The sequence below is a fragment of the Hyperolius riggenbachi genome, chromosome 5 (genome assembly GCF_040937935.1).
Source record: "Hyperolius riggenbachi isolate aHypRig1 chromosome 5, aHypRig1.pri, whole genome shotgun sequence".
Taxonomy (NCBI): Eukaryota; Metazoa; Chordata; class Amphibia; order Anura; family Hyperoliidae; genus Hyperolius; species Hyperolius riggenbachi.
In genome coordinates, this window is record NC_090650.1 from 414,628,452 (window position 1) to 414,645,895 (window position 17,444).

Genomic DNA, 17,444 nt, shown 5'->3' on the forward strand with positions numbered 1-17,444 from the left:
GGAAAGGCAGAGCTGCAATAATGTCAGTGACAGTTTTGAGAAACCTGGTCAGCGTATAGGGGCCAGCTTCATGTGACCTGGTGATGTCAGAAGCAAAACATCTGTATCAGGTCTCTCTCTATCCACTAATACAGTACTATACCCCACTGTATGTACATACAATGAACTCTATTAAATGTTAAAATGCAGTAATTGAAAGTATATTAGCCTTGGGGGAGCCATGAAACCCAGTGTTTAAAGAAAACCTGAACTGATAATTAAAAGTCAAAATAAGCATACACAAGTCATACTTACCTTTCATGTAGTCTACTCCTTAGTGTCTTTCTCCTGTCCTGCGTCCTGTCTGTTCACTGTGATCAAGGGAATTTTTGAAAATGGCCATTACTCATAACAGCTTTCTGGTCAGCACACAGTTAAACTGCAACATCGCCCACTTGAGCCATAGGGAAACATGGACATTACCTGGTACATCAGTTTTCCTCTCAGCTATAACTGACAGCAACTGATATTTTATTTACAGCAAATAATATATTTTAGATCTGACAAAATGTTGTCAGAACTGGAAGGGATTATTGTCAGAAGAAAATGGTGAGCTTCTGAGAGGAACTGATGGCAAGGTAACTATGTAATGTTCATTTGAAGTTACCTCATGTGTTTATTTTAAATATTTTTACTCAGTACAGGTTCTCTTTAAGCACAGCAGAGCCCACAAACAGCCCCAGAAGTTGGCCTTCACCTTTAGTGGACATTTTGAGTATTGGCGGCGATTTGTGCTGGTTAATTGAGGTTGCTGGTTAGTTAACCCCCCTGCCATTTCAAAAAAAAAAATCGGCAGGGGGCGGCGCAGTCATGGCGTCGGAGGGAGTCCCGATCCACCCCTTAGCACTGCCTGGCACTGATTGGCCAGGCTGTGCAAAGGGGGGGGGGGGGCAGCGCGGCGGATCGGCGGCGGCGATTGGATGTTACACGCAGCTAGCAACGTGCTAGCTGCATGTAACAAAAAAAATTATGCAAATCAGGCCACCAGAGCCTGAGGAATCCTCCGCGGCAGCTTAGCCCGATCTCTGTTCGGGATAACCGGCAAGGAGGTTAAGTTCTGGATAACCAGAACTCTACTGTATTTTTGTGTTCTGAATAAATTAGCAGTAACCCTTGAGGATCTGTGTTTCAGGTGTTGTGATAGCATCGGAGAAAAAAAAAGTGCTTCATTTTTACAATTGTTATATATAAATTATTTAGTCAGCGTTTGCCCGTTGTAAAATCTTTCCTCTCCCTGATTTACATTCTGACATTTATCACATGGTGACATTTTTACTGCTGGCAGGTGATGTTGCTGGAAGTAGCTGCTGCTTGCTTTTTTGGCAGTTGAAAACAGCAGTAAACCGTTATTTCCCACAATGCAACAAGGTTCACAGACAGGAAACTGCCAGGACCATGGTCCTCAGTTTCCTGTGGGAGGGGTTTCACCACAATATCAGCTACAGAGCCCCCTGATGATCCGTTTGTGAAAAAGAATAGATTTCTCATGGGAAAGGGGGTATCAGCTACTGATTGGGATGAAGTTCAATTCTTGGTCACGGTTTCTCTTTAAAGAGAACCCAAGCCCAGAAACACATACTTACCTAAGGAGAGGAAGCCTCTGGATCCTAATGAGGCATCCTCTGGTCTCCCATTGCCAATCACGGACCCTCCTGGCACGAGTGACTCCAGCTTAATGGTGCTCTCACAGGTGCAGTACGGCCATGCTTGTGTCCAAAGAGGAGCGTGGCCCCCATCAGATTATCAATGAGCTACGGGGGACCAGAGGACCGCATGGAGAGCATCACTAGGACCCAGAGGCTTCCCTCTTTTTGCCATACCTGAGCTTCAGCTTTAACCCCCTTGGCGGTATGAAAAATACCGCCAGGGGGCAGCGCAGCAGTTTTTTTTTAAAAATTTTTTTTTTTTAAATCATGTAGCGAGCCGAGGGCTCGCTACATGATAGCCGCTGCTCAGCGGCATCCCCCCAGCCCCGCCGATCGCCTCCGGCGATAGGCGATCAGGAAATCCCGTTCAAAGAACGGGATTTCCTGGAGGGCTTCCCCCGTCGCCATGGCGACGGGGCGGAATGACGTCGGGACGTCATTGGGAGACCCGATCCACCCCTTGGCGCTGCCTGGCACTGATTGGCCAGGCAGCGCAGGGGTCTGGGGGGGGGGGGGGCCGCGCGCCGCACCGGATAGCGGCGATCGGGCGCGCAGCGGCGGCGATCGGGGTGCTGGCGCAGCTAGCAAAGTGCTAGCTGCGTCCAGCAAAACAAAAATTATGTAAATCGGCCCAGTGAGCGGCACCCTTCGGCGGCTTACCCCGTGTCACACACGGGGTTACCGCCAAGGAGGTTAAAGTGACAATGAAGCGAAAAAAAATTGATATAATGAATTGGTTGTGTAGTACGGATAATTACTAGAACATTAGTAGCAAAGAAAATATTCTCATATTTTGATTTTCAGTTATATAGTGTTTTTTATAACCTTGCATCATTCTCTAATATTTGCAGTTTACACACAACTTGGCATTCTAAATGATTTTACAGAGCAGGCCAGTTGAACTTTCCTCTGCAGAAAAAAACAAAATACAGTGACACACTTGAGATAATAAGTTTCAGAAGACAGAGCTCTCTGCGACTTTGAAAGTCGTGGAGCTCAATGGCTCTTTTGCATAGATAACTGGCGTTTCTTAACTCTTCCTGTACTGGAAACAATATTAGACTCATAATGCTAATGCTAATGTTTTATTTCTTAGCTGTACTACACATACAAATCATTATATCATAAGTTTATTTTCATTTCAGATTCCCTTTAAAGCACACCTAAAATGAGAGGTATATGGAGGGTGCCATATTTATTTCCTTTAATAGGCCTGGTGCACACCAAAAACCGCTAGCAGATCCGCAAAATGCTAGCAGATTTTGAAACGCTTTTTTTCAAATAACCCTCCAGGACAGGTGCTACATATGAGATATGGGCCCGCCCCCAACAGGAAACACATCAAACTAGCCCTCTATAACTTCCACCTCTAGCCTCTACCTGCCAGTTCTTTGTGTTTCCTGTTCCGGGGAACACCTAGCTCTCTAGCTAGTGGAGTGGTCAGCAGCCAGGCAGTGCTGAGGCCATGGAGAACTAGTTTGGGTAGCCCTATCCTGGTGGGGTTCTGGAGGTTACCTTTTATCCACAGGCTGGTGGATTCCTTTGGCTAAATCCGGCAGGTGCAGCGGTATCCAGAGGAGCGGCATTGGAGGCAGCTAAGGCGGAGGCCATACGCGCGACGGAGGGGACAGTGCCAAGCGGAGGCGTAATGGTGGTCTCTTGGAGGAAGCGGAGTGCGGGGCAGCAGGTCCAAGCGGAGGCTAGGGCATTGGCGCTCTCCGTACAGTACTTCCGCCCTGAGTATGACGTCACGTCCGGTGGCGTCATTTCCAGTTCCGGTTCGAGCGCCTGTTTAGATGCCGCGGCGTTCAAACCTTCACACGCGTTGGGGATGGTGAAGGAGATGGACGCAAAGCAGAAGACAGCAGATCAGGTAAGTGGGGCAGTGTCGGAGGACAGTCGCCCGTCTGATCTGCGAAGGTCTGAAATCTGTTTGGCCGCATACTGATCCATGAGGTCTGCTGAATGGTGGTAATGCAGTAATTCACTAAGGCCGCAGTCTGATCAGTAAGGTCTGAGTACATAGTGGTGGCTACAGTTTAATATTTTATGATGATTATTAACTTAGGCCACATGGTATCAACAAGGCTGACTATTATATAGCATATTATCGTTGGTTTGTGCTATAATTTATGGTATATGGCAATGCTTATTTTCATGATAAAGATAAAAGCTTGTCACTATTATTAACAGTAATTGGATTAGCGTTGCTTTAAGCAACATTGACTTTACACAGGGTCTATATAATTTCACATTGATACCTGTTGTTGAAAAAAAAAAAAAAAAAAAAAGAGGTATTTCACTAATAGGTGGAAACATACTATGCCTAGTTTTTCTTTGGATTACCAACATCTGCTTGCATATTAATTGGTATGAAAGGAATATCAGTATGACATATTGATTATGTTATTTTGTATGTTTCTAGGAGGCTATGGAGTCTGATAGCTCTGATAGGCCCAGGAGTTGCATTCTGTGTAATAAACCCTTACAACTGCACTGGCCAAAAGCTTCCTGTCAGAAGTGTATATCAAGCATTATCAATGAAGATAAAACTGCTTCATGTAAAGACTTTATGTTCACTATGCGTCAAGAGATGGTGGAGACCTTTAAGGCCTTCAGAGAAAGCTTGCCGACTACCTCAGCACAGGGGCAGCAGTCGGCTCAGTCAGTTAAGCCTAAGAAGGCTTTAGGAAAAACACCTAGAATAATTTATTCTTCTGAAGAAGAGGATAGTCACCAGGAAACTGGGGATCTGGAATCCAGATCTTCAGAGGGACTATCAGAACAAGAGGAAGCGGAAGACGCTTTTAAATCATCTAAATTTAAGTTTGCCTCTGAGGAAACTGAAGAGTTACTTAAGGCAATTTATTCAACTCTTGACATTCCACAAAAGAAAACATCTGAAAAGTCTTTACACGATAAGTTATACACGGGTATGGAACCCGCAGAGCAACTCTGTTTTCCGTTTCATAGTTCAATGAAGAATCTGATTATGTTACAATGGAAAGACCCGGATAAGAGATTGTTTATCTCAAGAGGTTTTAAAAGGCGATTTCCTTTCTCAGAGGAGGACGCTAAATTATGGGAGTCATGCCCCAAACTTGATGCAGCCTTTAGCCAAGTAGATAAAGATAATGAGTTGGCTTTTGAGGATTTGGGTCGACTTAAGGATCCGGGGGATAAAAAGATTGAGTTCTCTCTCAAGAAAGCATGGTCGGCTACGGCGACCAACTTTAAACCAGCCGCTGCAACTACCTGTGTATCTCGCACAATGTCAGTATGGTTGGAAAGAATAAAGAAATTGATTAATGAGGATGCCCCTAAAAAAGACATTTTAGAAGCTGTTGAGGTAGTAGAGGGGGGTAATGACTACGTCATTGATGCAGCCTCAGAATCTTTAAGAATCACGGCTAAATCCACCGCACTGATAAATAGTGCTCGTAGAAATTTATGGATAAAAACATGGGATGGTAGTCAAGCATCCAAATCTAGAGCTTGTACTCTTCCTTTTTCAGGTGATTTACTGTTCGGCCCACAGCTCCAGGAAGTATTGGAGCGTACAGCTAGTAAAAAGGCAACTTTTCCGAAAAAAAGGAAGTTTGAAGCAAAAAAAGAAACCGTTTTTTCGGAAGAGGCAGACACAGAGTAGAGAACAACAGAGGCGTAAACCCTGGACAGGCAATAGGGGATTTACCAAGAGAAATCCGTTGTTTACATCAACGGAAAATAAAAGTAAACCATGACGCCAACAAGGTGGGGGGAAGGTTAAAGAAGTTCCTATTAGGTTGGAAAGAAATTACAAAGAACAAATTCATTTTAGACCTAATAGAGAATGGATACAAGATTCAGTTTTCAAGAAATCCTCCCAAACGATTTATAATGACTTTAGCCCCAAAATTACCAGAGGAAAGGGGGGCCATGCAGGAAATAGTACAGGACATGCTCTCACGAGATGTAGTATGCAGAGTTCCACCTGCTCAGGAGAAACAAGGGTTTTATTCAAAAATATTTCTAGTAAAGAAACCCACGGGGAAATATCGGCTGATATTGAACCTCAAACCTCTGAATCCTTATATAAAGTACGAAAGATTTCGAATGGAAACAGTGTTTACGATGCGGAACCTTCTATCCCCAGATTGTTTTATGATCAATATAGATCTAACAGATGCTTACTGGCATATCCCAATAAGGAAAGAATCTCAAGCTTTTCTTCGTTTCAGTGTAATGACAGTTTCAGGCCCAGAACATTTTCAATTTTGCTGTCTTCCATTCGGAATCTCTTCAGCTCCCAGAATTTTTACAAAGGTGATGGCAGAAATTGTGGGAGCTCTACATCTGGAGGGTATTCTTATAATCCCTTATCTAGACGATTTATTAGTTGTAGCCGACAGTATACAAGATCTGGAGCGGCACAAGAATATTGTGATACAACTTTTGGAACAGACGGGGTGGTTAGTAAATTTTCAAAAATCATTCCTATTTCCAACACAAGAGATTCAGTTTCTGGGATTCAGGGTAGACTCGGTGGTCCAGAGATTGTTCCTCCCTGGGGACAAGACATTAAAGCTCCAGACAATGGTGCTGCAGTGTCAGAAGGAAGCAACTACGACAGCCAGGCAAGTCATGAGGCTGTTGGGGTTTTTAACCTCCACAGCCCCAGCGGTATATTGGGCGCTAAGACATATAAGACCTCTACAGCAGTGGCTTCTGCAGAATTGGAAGGGAGATCAGTCAGCCCTAGATCAGACCCTATACATACCAGAAAAGATAAAACAATCCTTGGATTGGTGGATTCAAGAGCCCAATCTAATACAGGGTCGCTTATGGAGATGTCCAGTAACGAAGGTCCTAACGACAGATGCCAGCCTCACAGGATGGGGGGCTCACATAGAAGGCATTTATTTACAGGGCACTTGGCCAAGAGAAGTGATAGTTCAGTCTTCAAACTATCGAGAATTACTGGCGGTAAAAAGAGCATTGACTCAAGCAGCAGACAGGATAAGAGGCCACCATATTCAGATCCGATCGGACAACATTACAGTGGTTATGTATCTGAACAAGCAAGGTGGAACAAGGTCAGAACGGCTGTTGAGACTAGTACTGGAGATATTAGATTGGGGGGAGCAAAATCTTCAGTCAATTTCAGCAGTACACCTCAAGGGATCCCTAAATACCATGGCAGATCTGTTAAGCAGAGGAAAATTGTCCAATTCGGAACTAAGTTTAAATCCAGACATATTCAGGGAATTGACACAAAGATGGGGCCATCCGCAGATAGATCTGTTCGCCAATTGGGAGAACACCCACTGCAACCATTTCTTCTCATTAGACCCAAGAGGAGCTTTAGGGGTAGATGCGTTGGCACAAACATGGGACTTTCAGATCGCCTATGCGTTCCCTCCAATCCCTCTATTATCAATAGTTATGCAGAAGCTGAGATCAACTGCAATGTATCTGATACTGATTGCACCCAATTGGCCAAAACGACTCTGGTTCCCAATGTTAAAATCAATGTTAGTGGACAAACCGATCCAGTTGAGAGACAGGCACAACCTCCTCAGAAAAGAAGGCGAATGGATTCAGATTCCCAATCTTCAGCTGACAGCGTGGTTTCTGAAGGGCAAATCCTGAAAAGAAGGGGACTATCTGACAGAGTGACAAAGACGATATTAAACAGTAGGAAGAGTGTTACAAGGGCAATCTACCTAAAATATTGGAAGACCTTTTCTAAATGGAAAAGGGAGTCAGGTCTGAAATCAAATAGACTGGCTACAGTACTAGAATTCTTGCAAGATGGGATTGACAAGAAGCTGGCATTGAGTACATTGAAAGTGCAGGTTGCAGCCCTGTCAGTTTTTCTGAATAGGAGGTTAGCCTTGGAACCCTTAGTTATCCGATTTTTGAAATCAGTAGAACGGTCTCGGCCGGTAATCAAACGTTCATATCCAAGTTGGGATTTGACTTTAGTTTTAAACAGTTTGATGAGTGAGGATTTTGAACCATTGAACGAAATTCCATTACGATTGTTAACAATGAAGACCATTTTTTTAGTGGCTATTACCTGAGCAAGGAGGATAAGTGAGCTGGAAGCTCTAAGTTCTGTTGAACCGTTTTGTTCCATTTTTCATGATAGAGTAGTCCTGAAGACAGCAAGTGAATTCTTGCCGAAGGTTGCTACCTTATCCAATAGGATGCAGGAGATTGTTTTACCATCCTTTTGTAAAAATGCCACTGATCCTAGAGAAATTAGATGGCATAAGTTAGACGTCAGAAGATGTTTATTATTTTATTTAGATAGAGTAAAAGAGTTTAGAAAATCTACAACATTATTTGTTAATTTTTCGGGTGCAACAAAAGGGAAGAGCATGTCTAAAGCCTCTATAGCAAGATGGATTAAAGCCTGCGTTTATGAAGCATATAGACTTAAAGGAGTGCCCGGTCCAAAAGAAATAACAGCACACTCAACTAGGTCAGTTGCAACTTCCTGGGCTTACAGAGCTGGAGCTACAGCGACTGACATCTGCAAGGCGGCAACCTGGAAGACGGCGAACACCTTCCTTAGACACTACAGGCTGGATCTACTATCAGCGGAAGAACAGACTTTTGGAAGGAAAGTTCTTCAAGCTGTGATCCCTCCCTAAGGTTAGTGTTGCTTATTGCATATCATCTCATATGTAGCACCTGTCCTGGAGGGTTATTTGAAAAAACCAAAATTAGCTTACCTGGTAATGCTGTTTTTAATAACCCTCCAGGACAGGTGACCCACCCTAGAAGAACTTACGTGCATACGAAAAACTATATGTTGTAAACATGTACGATGTGGAGTTAAGTATAAGCATGTATTTATGTAATATGTGAGGCATTCTATCGGAACAGTTAATTGGAACATACTGGCAGGTAGAGGCTAGAGGTGGAAGTTATAGAGGGCTAGTTTGATGTGTTTCCTGTTGGGGGCGGGCCCATATCTCATATGTAGCACCTGTCCTGGAGGGTTATTAAAAACAGCATTACCAGGTAAGCTAATTTTGGTTTTCTTCTTTTTCTGTAGCGTTTCAGCTAGCGTTTTGCGGTTTTGTGAAGCGTTTTTGGTGTAGTAGATTTCATATATTGTTACAGTAAAGCTGTTACTGAACAGCTACTGTAACAAAAACGCCGGCAAAACCGCTCTGAAGTGCCGTTTCTCAGCGGTTTGCGTTTTTACTATACTTTACATTGGAGGCAGAAACGCCTCCGCAATCCAAAATCTGCAGCAGCCCGGGAGTATGCGTTTCTGCAAAACACCTCCCGCTCTGGTGTGCACCAGCCCATTGAGATACATTACCCAAGCAGATCCGCACCCGCAAGCGGATCGCAAAACGCAGCCGAACCGCTCTGGTGTGCACTAGGCCATAATGCACATTGCCTGGCTGTCTGCTGCCCCTCTGCCTCTAATACCTTAAAGGGGAGCTGAAGAGAGAGGTATATGGAGGCTGCCATGTTTATTTCCTTTTAAGCAATACCAGTTGCCTGGCAGCCCTGCTGATCCTCTTCCTCTAATACTATTAGCCATAGCCCCTAAACAAGCATGCAGCAGATCAGGTGTTTCAAACTTTAAACTCAGATCTGACAAGACTAGCTGCATGCTTGTTTCTGGTGTTATTCAGATACTACTGCAGAGAAATAGACCAGCAGGGCTGCCAGGCAACTGGTATTGATTAAAAGGAAATAAATATGGCAGCCTCCGTATACCTCTTACTTCAGTTCCCCTTTAAGCTGTAAACCCTGAACAAGCATGCTGATCAGGTGCTCTAACTGGAGTCTGACTGGATTATAGCGGCATGCTTGTACGGCCCAGACCCTCTTGCGTAGTGTGTTCAAACGCTCTTTGAATTGCAGTGGCACACTCCAGATGCCAATATAGTGTTTATGCTGCTGCCATCTTTGTATAGGTCCTTGTTATGGAGGGCTTTTAATTGTAAAGGAAACCTTTGAGAACCCTCCATCGGGAGATGGACTATTCCAAAACCTGTTGGAGTTTCAGAGCCATGAGTTTAACCCTCTGGGCGATACAATTATATCGCCCAGGAGGAGGCGCAGCACTATTTTTTATTTTTTTTTAAATCCTATAGCGAGCCCAGGGCTCCCTACATGATAGCTGCAGCGCAGCGGCATCCCCCCCACCCACTCCGATCGCCTTCGGCGATCAGAGTAAGCAGGAAATCCCGTTCAGAACGGGATTTCCTGCTGGGCTTCCCCGGTCGCCATGGCGACGGGGCGGGATGACGTCACCGACATCGTGACGTCAGAGGGAGTTCCGATCCACCCCTCAGCGCTGCCTGGCACTGATTGGCCAGGCTGCGCAAGGGTTCAGGGAGAGGGGGGCTGCGCGGCACGGCAGGAAGCGGCGGCGATCGGAAGTTACACGCAGCTAGCAAAGTGCTAGCTGCGTGTAACAAAAACAAAATTATGCAAATCGGCCCACCAAGGCCTGAGAACTCCTCCTGCGCGACATACCCCGAGCTCAGCTCGGGATTATCGCCCAGGAGGTTAACAATGAATCTAAGTGACTGCTACTAAGGACAAAAAGTCATTCACAGTTCATGTTACTCTAATACATGCTACTCGAATACAGACGTTGTTTTTTCCTTAGTGATTTATTTTGAAGGGTAACATTAGGTGAACTTGCTTAGGAGATCCTTTATTTTCTTTTTTTTTTTTCCTTTTGTACCTCATCTGCACTTTTGTCCAAATCCGCTGTGGTTTCTCCAGACTGTACACTGCATTCGCTGCTGCTGCTGCATTCACTATCCATCCATCTTCACCAATACGAACAGCCATTGTGGTCACATAAAGGCAATTCCACACATAGAAATCTGCCTGACTTCACCTATCTTTAACGCTTTAGCAGCCCATTTATTTAGAGGCTTGCAAGTGCTCCAGGCCAATTTATTTTAGCACTTTTTTTTTAATTTGTGTGTTACATTTCCCTGCTTCTAATTAGTTCTGCTGTAATGTGTGGCCACTTGTCACTAGGGGCAGCGATAGACAATAACAGTGGACTTCTGCTTTGTTTCTATATTTTCTGCTAGTAGAGAGAGATCAAAGCATCCCAAGAATTTACAGCACGTCAAGTTTTACCAACTGAGGTCACAAGAAGTGCATGTATCATAAATGAGAAAACTGTTGAAATGCTAATGGGTTAAACATTTGCACTTGTGTCCTTGTCTGTCTGTACCGATAACAAAGCCATTTATGCTATTGGTGCAGTTGCTGGAGGAGAGTTTGGCGAAGGCAGATCGCCTGTGCTTGGAGACGGAGGGAAAGATCCAGAGGCTCCACAAGCAGCAGCAGGATGACACGCAGCGCGGTAAACACTACGAGGAGATGGTGTCACTGACCGAGGGAATTAAAGATCAGGAAAAACAGCTGCATGACGTTATCCAAGAGCTGGAGACAAGGAAGGCAAGTGGCAGCCACTGGGTTTGTATTTACAGTCTTGTACATTGCAAGAGAAAAAAATATTGTACCTGTATGGTCTGTGTTATGGTGGCCATAAACTTATCAATCTTTCCCATCAATATCCAGCAGATTCGTTCACTGTGACCGATTCTGCTAGGAAAAAAATGTCGAATCGATTTCTGCCTCAAATCAATCAGTCCCATCAGATGGAAGATATTGTTTGATTGGCGGCGGGTTGGGAGCATGACGGTAGGGGTGTTTGATTGCGGGACAACTGACATGTTGGCAGTAGAGCTTACACTCACCTATCTGCCGTTGCGTAGGCAATCCTCACTTTTTTTTTTTTTTTCCATTTTCCCTGGGCGCCTGTGTCATGTGTCAATGCTAGAGGTTGCACACTAGAGCCTTTAGTGGTCATGTAAGGCACATGCCACAGTGCCTCTAGTGTTTATCACAAGACAAAGGAAGGATTGTCCAGCAGGGATAGAATGAAAATGTGCGCTGATGGACTGGTGAGTGTGAAGGCTTGTTGTACACACGCCAAACAAAGTGCACGACAAGTTGTTAAAACGTTATCTGCACACTGCGATCAACCCATCTACATACTGCAGGCGAGACAACAATATGCACAACATGGCTGCATTCAAAACAACCGTGTCATTCAAATGACATTGTACACATGTGGCCAACTGCAGGATATCAGCCCAACAGTCGCGTGAGTTGATCCGCTGGATGGATTGTTTAGACTGCCCGACATCAGTCGCTCGTCTTGTCATTTGGCTAAAATATGTACATCTGATTGTCGTCCAACACATCAAAATCAGGTGACAATCAGGTGCATTAAGCGTGTCTATGGGTCTTAAAGGACACCCAAGGTGAAAATAAGCGAATTAAACAATTGTATCTATCCTCCTTCTCATAAAAATGACTTTAAGATATTCAAGTTTTATTTTATATTTAAATCTACTTTTTAAGCCTTTTTTTTTTTTTTTTTTTTTTTTTTTTTTTACTGTTTAATTTTTTTTGCAAAATGACACATTCATTGAAGTATGTCAGAGCTAAAGCTTTATTGAACTATTGACCCTTTTTATCTCTTCCCTGCTCTCAGAAGCCATTTTCTGCTAGGAACGTGTTTTATAGTTGTAATTTCTTTGAGGGTTACACTGTAGTCTGACCCAGTGCTGACTCAGACAGGAACTGCCACTTACATACCGATGTTTAACTCTTTCAGGCAGAGGAAGAAAAAAAGGAACACAGCATAGTTATTTGTGTGCTTGGCACTGTACATACCCATCCATGTCTATCTCGTCATGTCACATGTCACCTTGGGTATCCTGTAAGTTGGGGGGGGGGGGGGGGGCAGGACAACGATAAAGCAATAATGAGGGGCAACTGGCAGGCAGTGAAGGGCTCCATAAATATTCAGTAGATTTTGCGCTTCAATCTATAGAAAATTTGTGCCTAGTGTGTGGATGGACCTATCTGATGGTCAAATCTAGTTGCCATTTATTTAGTATATGGCCACAATTACCTACTCTTTTTGTTTTTCACACTTTCCCAGGGTAAATGAATGCCGACCTCTGGGCAGAAACAAAAATTGGCAGCAGAAAATATCTGTTTACCTAAACTACATAAAGAATTGAAGCATTTCTGGTCATTAAAGGGGAACTGTAATCCAGGTTTGAACTTCATCCCCATCAGTAGCTGATACCCCCTATCCCTCAAAAAGATCATCAGGGGGTCTGTATGGTTGATATTGTGGTGAAACTCCTCCCACAATTTGATGTCATGACCATGGTGCTGACAGTTTGCTGTCTGTGAACCTTGTTGCATTGTGGTAAATAGCTTTTTCCATCTGCCAAGCAAGCAGCAGCATCTCCCTCTGTGCATAGAACGCTCAGTAACGAACATTCGGTACAGATCACCTGACAGAACTAAAGATGTCACCAACAGTGATAAATGTCAGAATGTAAATCAGGGAGAGGAAAGATTTTACAATGGGCGAACACTGACTAAATAATCTATAAATGAATATTGCAAACGATAAGTAATTTTATTCATTCTGTCATTTTCACTATATTTCCTCTTTAAGATCTTTCTTGGAGGAGGGGGTGGGGCGTAACCATGCAAATGTTTCCTGTCCCCTCTGTACCTTTGTGGGTGATCCAGAGGGTCTCTACTTCCTGGCACCACATTGAGGTGGTGTCCTGGCATCAGGGAGGGGACGGCACCAGGTCACATGCTGTTGCTCCGCATAGGTTGTGTTATGAGACGGGAGGCTGCACAGGGTAGCAGGGAAACTATTCCTTTAAAACCCGGACTTGAACTCAGAACTTCCTATCTGCTCTAAAAGATAAGCAACAGCATGATAACCTTTAAAGAAAAACATTTCTTTGTTACAGCTGATACAAATCCTACAATAAATCTGCAGTTTGTCTACTTCCTGCTTTTATGGAAGCAGATATAGTGTTAATATCCTGTGCTTTCGAATGAGCTCATCTGCCATGGCATTCACGTGACACAAGGGGGAGGAGAACAAATTACAGTTATTAGTCACAGATGAGGGGGAATTGGACAGGCTAAACTCTCTTAATATATACATGGGGCATTTCTCTGTTTTCCTTCTGTCCTGTGCAAGAGTTCAGGTCCACTTTAAGTAGACTTTAGCTTGTCGTTCTGTATTGTTTCATCCGGCTGATGTACTTTGTGCTCTTCTATGAACAGTGGGCGGAGGTGTCACAGAGACGGGCGCAGCTAGAGACAGACCAGCTCGCCAAAGCCACACAAGATGCGGAGAGGAGGAAATTCCTGTGCTCAGGAACCGTACAGGAGATGTCAGCAGAGGATGTTTTACTGCAGACCGACAAGGAATATTATGGTGTGTACAGAGGACTGGATAAACTGTAACTTTATTGTGTATCTCAGAATTAAAGTTCTGTTGCTTTCTATTTGGCCAGGCTGAAACCTAAAAGACCTTATTGGAGGAGTGTCTTATTGTTTCCTGCCCGACATAGAAGCCCCTTCATTCTATGATGTCAGATAAATGGTTTTAAAAATACTTGTTCAGGAATCCAGACACTGACAACTTCCTGTGCCACAGACTTTCTTTGTTGCAGGCTGCAATCTTCTCAGAGTTCAGTCTCTGCCCAGCCTCCTTACAGTTTGAACATCATGATGATGCAATCCAAGCAGCAGACCTTCCTACTGATCACATGGTCTTGTCTACGCAGTGTCGGTTGCCCTGTGTTCTAACACAATAGAGAAAATAACATGTAGAAATTGCCTGTGCTTTCCTAGGGGTAGATTAACAAAATGACCCTTGTGGACTTGTCTGCTGCAGTAAATTCTGTCCAGTTTGACTTTTTCTGACAGCAGAGAAACATGTCTGTCTCATGTCACGTGTCACCCTAGGCAACAGCCAGATGGCTGGTAGAAGTAACACCTCTTAATTGTTATTGTTCTCTGCAGACCGGGTCCTGAATCATGGCGTACCTGATAAGAATTCTTTCCAAGGAGATGGGGATGGTCAGAAGAAGCCAGAGAACCTTTGCTTAAATGATGTGTCTTCCTCAGACTCCTCCGCCCACTGTGAGTGTTCACTGAAGCCTGGCAAAGCCAGACACAAACATGGTCATTTCTCTTTCGCAGCAACTCCAATATCCCAACAGCCTGTGCTTCAACTTTAGTTTGCTATAGAGGAGAACACATTGGAATCTGCATCAGGTTATTATAGTCAGTAAACCCTTTGCACACACACATTTTAATTTCAATGTCAGTTAGGGCACATATGAAAACTGGGTTACCTATGTGACTATGCAAGAGAATGTACTCTTTTGTATCAACAGCTTTTAACTTAGCTGTAGGGGTAGCAGTGTCACAAACTCGCCCCACGTGCTAGAATGCCGGCAGCCATGTGGGGCGCCAATGCGGAAGTATAGTGGATGCTCGCAATTTAGAGCCTTGCACGTGCCAATTCATTTGAGCACATTTCTTATTTGTTACATTTCCTTGCTTCTAATTAGTACAGCTGTAATATGTATTGATGGCCACTTGTCACTAGGGGGCAGTGTGAGACAATAACAGGACTTCTGCTTTCAGTTCCAATCTTTTCTGCTAGTAGAGAGAGATCAAAGCATTCCAAGAATTTACAGCACGACCAGTTCTGTCGACTGAAGTCAAAAGCAGCGCACTTATTTAACCTTTTCGGGACCGGCCACCTACCCCCCCTTAAGGACCAGGCATTTTGCGCAGAAAAGGGGGTGCGCGCGTTTGGGGGGGTCAGGCGGCCGGATCCTGTCTGTGGCTGCCCAATTTGTGTCCCCCCCATGTTGGCAGGTGCCCCCCCTTCTGCCCGCAGCCTTCACTTACCTTCCAGGCTCCAGCGATGAGCCGCACGGGACCCTCTTCTCCGGCCGGCATCTCCGTTCTATCTGACGATCAGTTCCAGGTCGCGGCTTGATGACGTCATCAAGCCGGGACCCAGCGCTGACGTCAGACGGAGCGGAGATGCCGGCCAGAGCGGAGGGGGGTGCCGATCGTCGCAGGAACGGCAGGGAGGTGAGTGGATCCTCTTCTTTCCCCCCCCTGCCGCCGCAGCTGTCAAACTGATCACTACGATCTGACGGCGATCGTAGTGATCACGTGATCAGCAGCGATCGTAGTGATCACGTGATCAGCAGCCATACCGGCTGCTGATCACTCGGGGGAGATGTCGGCTGTCATATGACAGCTTAATCTCCCCCTCCGGGTGTGCACAATCGCGTCGGGAGCGGAAACTGCGGGCCGGCGTAGATCCTACGCCGCATCAGGCTAGAACAGCCACAGTGTGGCGTAGGATCTCATAGAGGCGGTCCCAAAAAGGTTAAACGAGAACTATTGACGCTGCTAATGAGTCAAATTAGCGATGGTGGTCCTTTAAAATACTGTGACAACATGATTGTTTTTGAGAGATACTCCACAGATGAATACTTCTGACAGCATCTTCTGTGTGTATGGTTTATGTTGCAGTCTCTCTGGATCGAGGGCGAGGTGCTCTGGAGAACAAGGAGCGGGAGCTGATGTCGGAGGTCCGGGAGCTCAGGCAGAAGCTGGCTACCCAGGCTCGTAAAAAGTACCCCAGCTCCATTTGCTCCGACGCGCTATGGACTTAATGTTTCTGTGATTAACTTACACTGCTGTTAATTTATTTTTGGAATGTTTTCATACTTTTAGTAGTTCTCTGTTTTATACACTTTTTTTGGCTTTTTATATTGTTACTAAAGCAGACTCTACATCTGAAATGACGTTCTAGCAGGCTAAGCCACATTACAGCCTCAAATGTGGGTACTCAGAACCAGTAATGATCTCCAGATCAAATTCGGATGAAATCCAAATGAGTTTCATCCGGATTTCATCCTCCTAATTAATGTACCTGAGCGGGTGTGTGCGGGGCGGTTAAACTTACCCAGCAGCCTTCTTCTTTAAAGGGGAACTGAAGTAAGAGATATACGGAGGCTGCCATATTTATTTCCTTTTAATCAATACCAGTTGCCTGACAGCCTTGCTGGTCTATTTCTCTGCAGTAGTGTCTGAATAACACCAGAAACAAGCATGCAGCTAGTCTTGTCAGATCTGACTTTAAAGTCTGAAACACCTGATCTGCTGCATGCTTGTTCAGGGGCTATGGCTAATAGTATTAGAGGCAGAGGATCAGCACGGATGCCAGGCAACTGGTATTACTTAGATGGAAATAAATATGGCAGCCTCCATATCCCTCTCACTTCAGTTGTCGTTCAACTTGTCCCATGGCGCGTTCCAAGCCGCGTCACGTGACTACTACGCTTCCTCCTTCAACCCGGAAGAAGGGAGTGGTTGTAGTCACGTGACTGCGGCTTGGAAAGTAATGTGGGACGGGTTGAAGAAGGAGGCTGCTGGGTACACACACACACGACCCCCCCCCCCTCCCCACTACTACAGTGGACAGTGCAAGGGCCATCCGTAAAGGACAGTGCAAGGACTGTGACCCTAGCAGCTTTGGAATGTAATAATACATTCAGATGGGATAAAGTTTACAGATATTGTTTTACTACTGTTTGAATTTCCACATCTGCTTTAAATAATAAAAAAAAAAAAAACCTTAACATGAATTGTATGTGCCTTAATAGAATAGACAAAGTATGATAAACCCCGATATCAGGGGCGTTGCTAGGATCCCACCTTGGGCACTATGAACCAGAGTGTGGGTGTGGTCATGGGTGGAGCAAATTTTACATGAACTTAACAATGATCGAAGTAGGCCTGCCCAGAGCAATGTTGGATGAAGCCCCCCTCTCCATTAATACA

At 44.7% G+C, this 17,444-nt stretch overlaps 1 protein-coding gene across 3 annotated transcripts in view; it reads left to right on the forward strand.

The window, feature by feature from the left end:
* Positions 1–17,225, forward strand: part of TBC1D31 (TBC1 domain family member 31) — a 60,128-nt gene extending 42,903 nt beyond the window's left edge. For all 3 annotated transcript variants that reach the window (XM_068237983.1, XM_068237981.1, XM_068237982.1), the window contains exons 19-22: positions 10,932–11,126; positions 13,848–14,001; positions 14,592–14,711; positions 16,131–17,225. In XM_068237983.1, the coding sequence (XP_068094084.1) occupies positions 10,932–11,126; positions 13,848–14,001; positions 14,592–14,711; positions 16,131–16,273 (612 nt within the window). In that variant the 3' untranslated portion in view covers positions 16,274–17,225. The remainder of the gene's footprint in view (positions 1–10,931; positions 11,127–13,847; positions 14,002–14,591; positions 14,712–16,130) is intronic.
* The last annotated feature ends 219 nt before the right edge of the window (positions 17,226–17,444 follow it).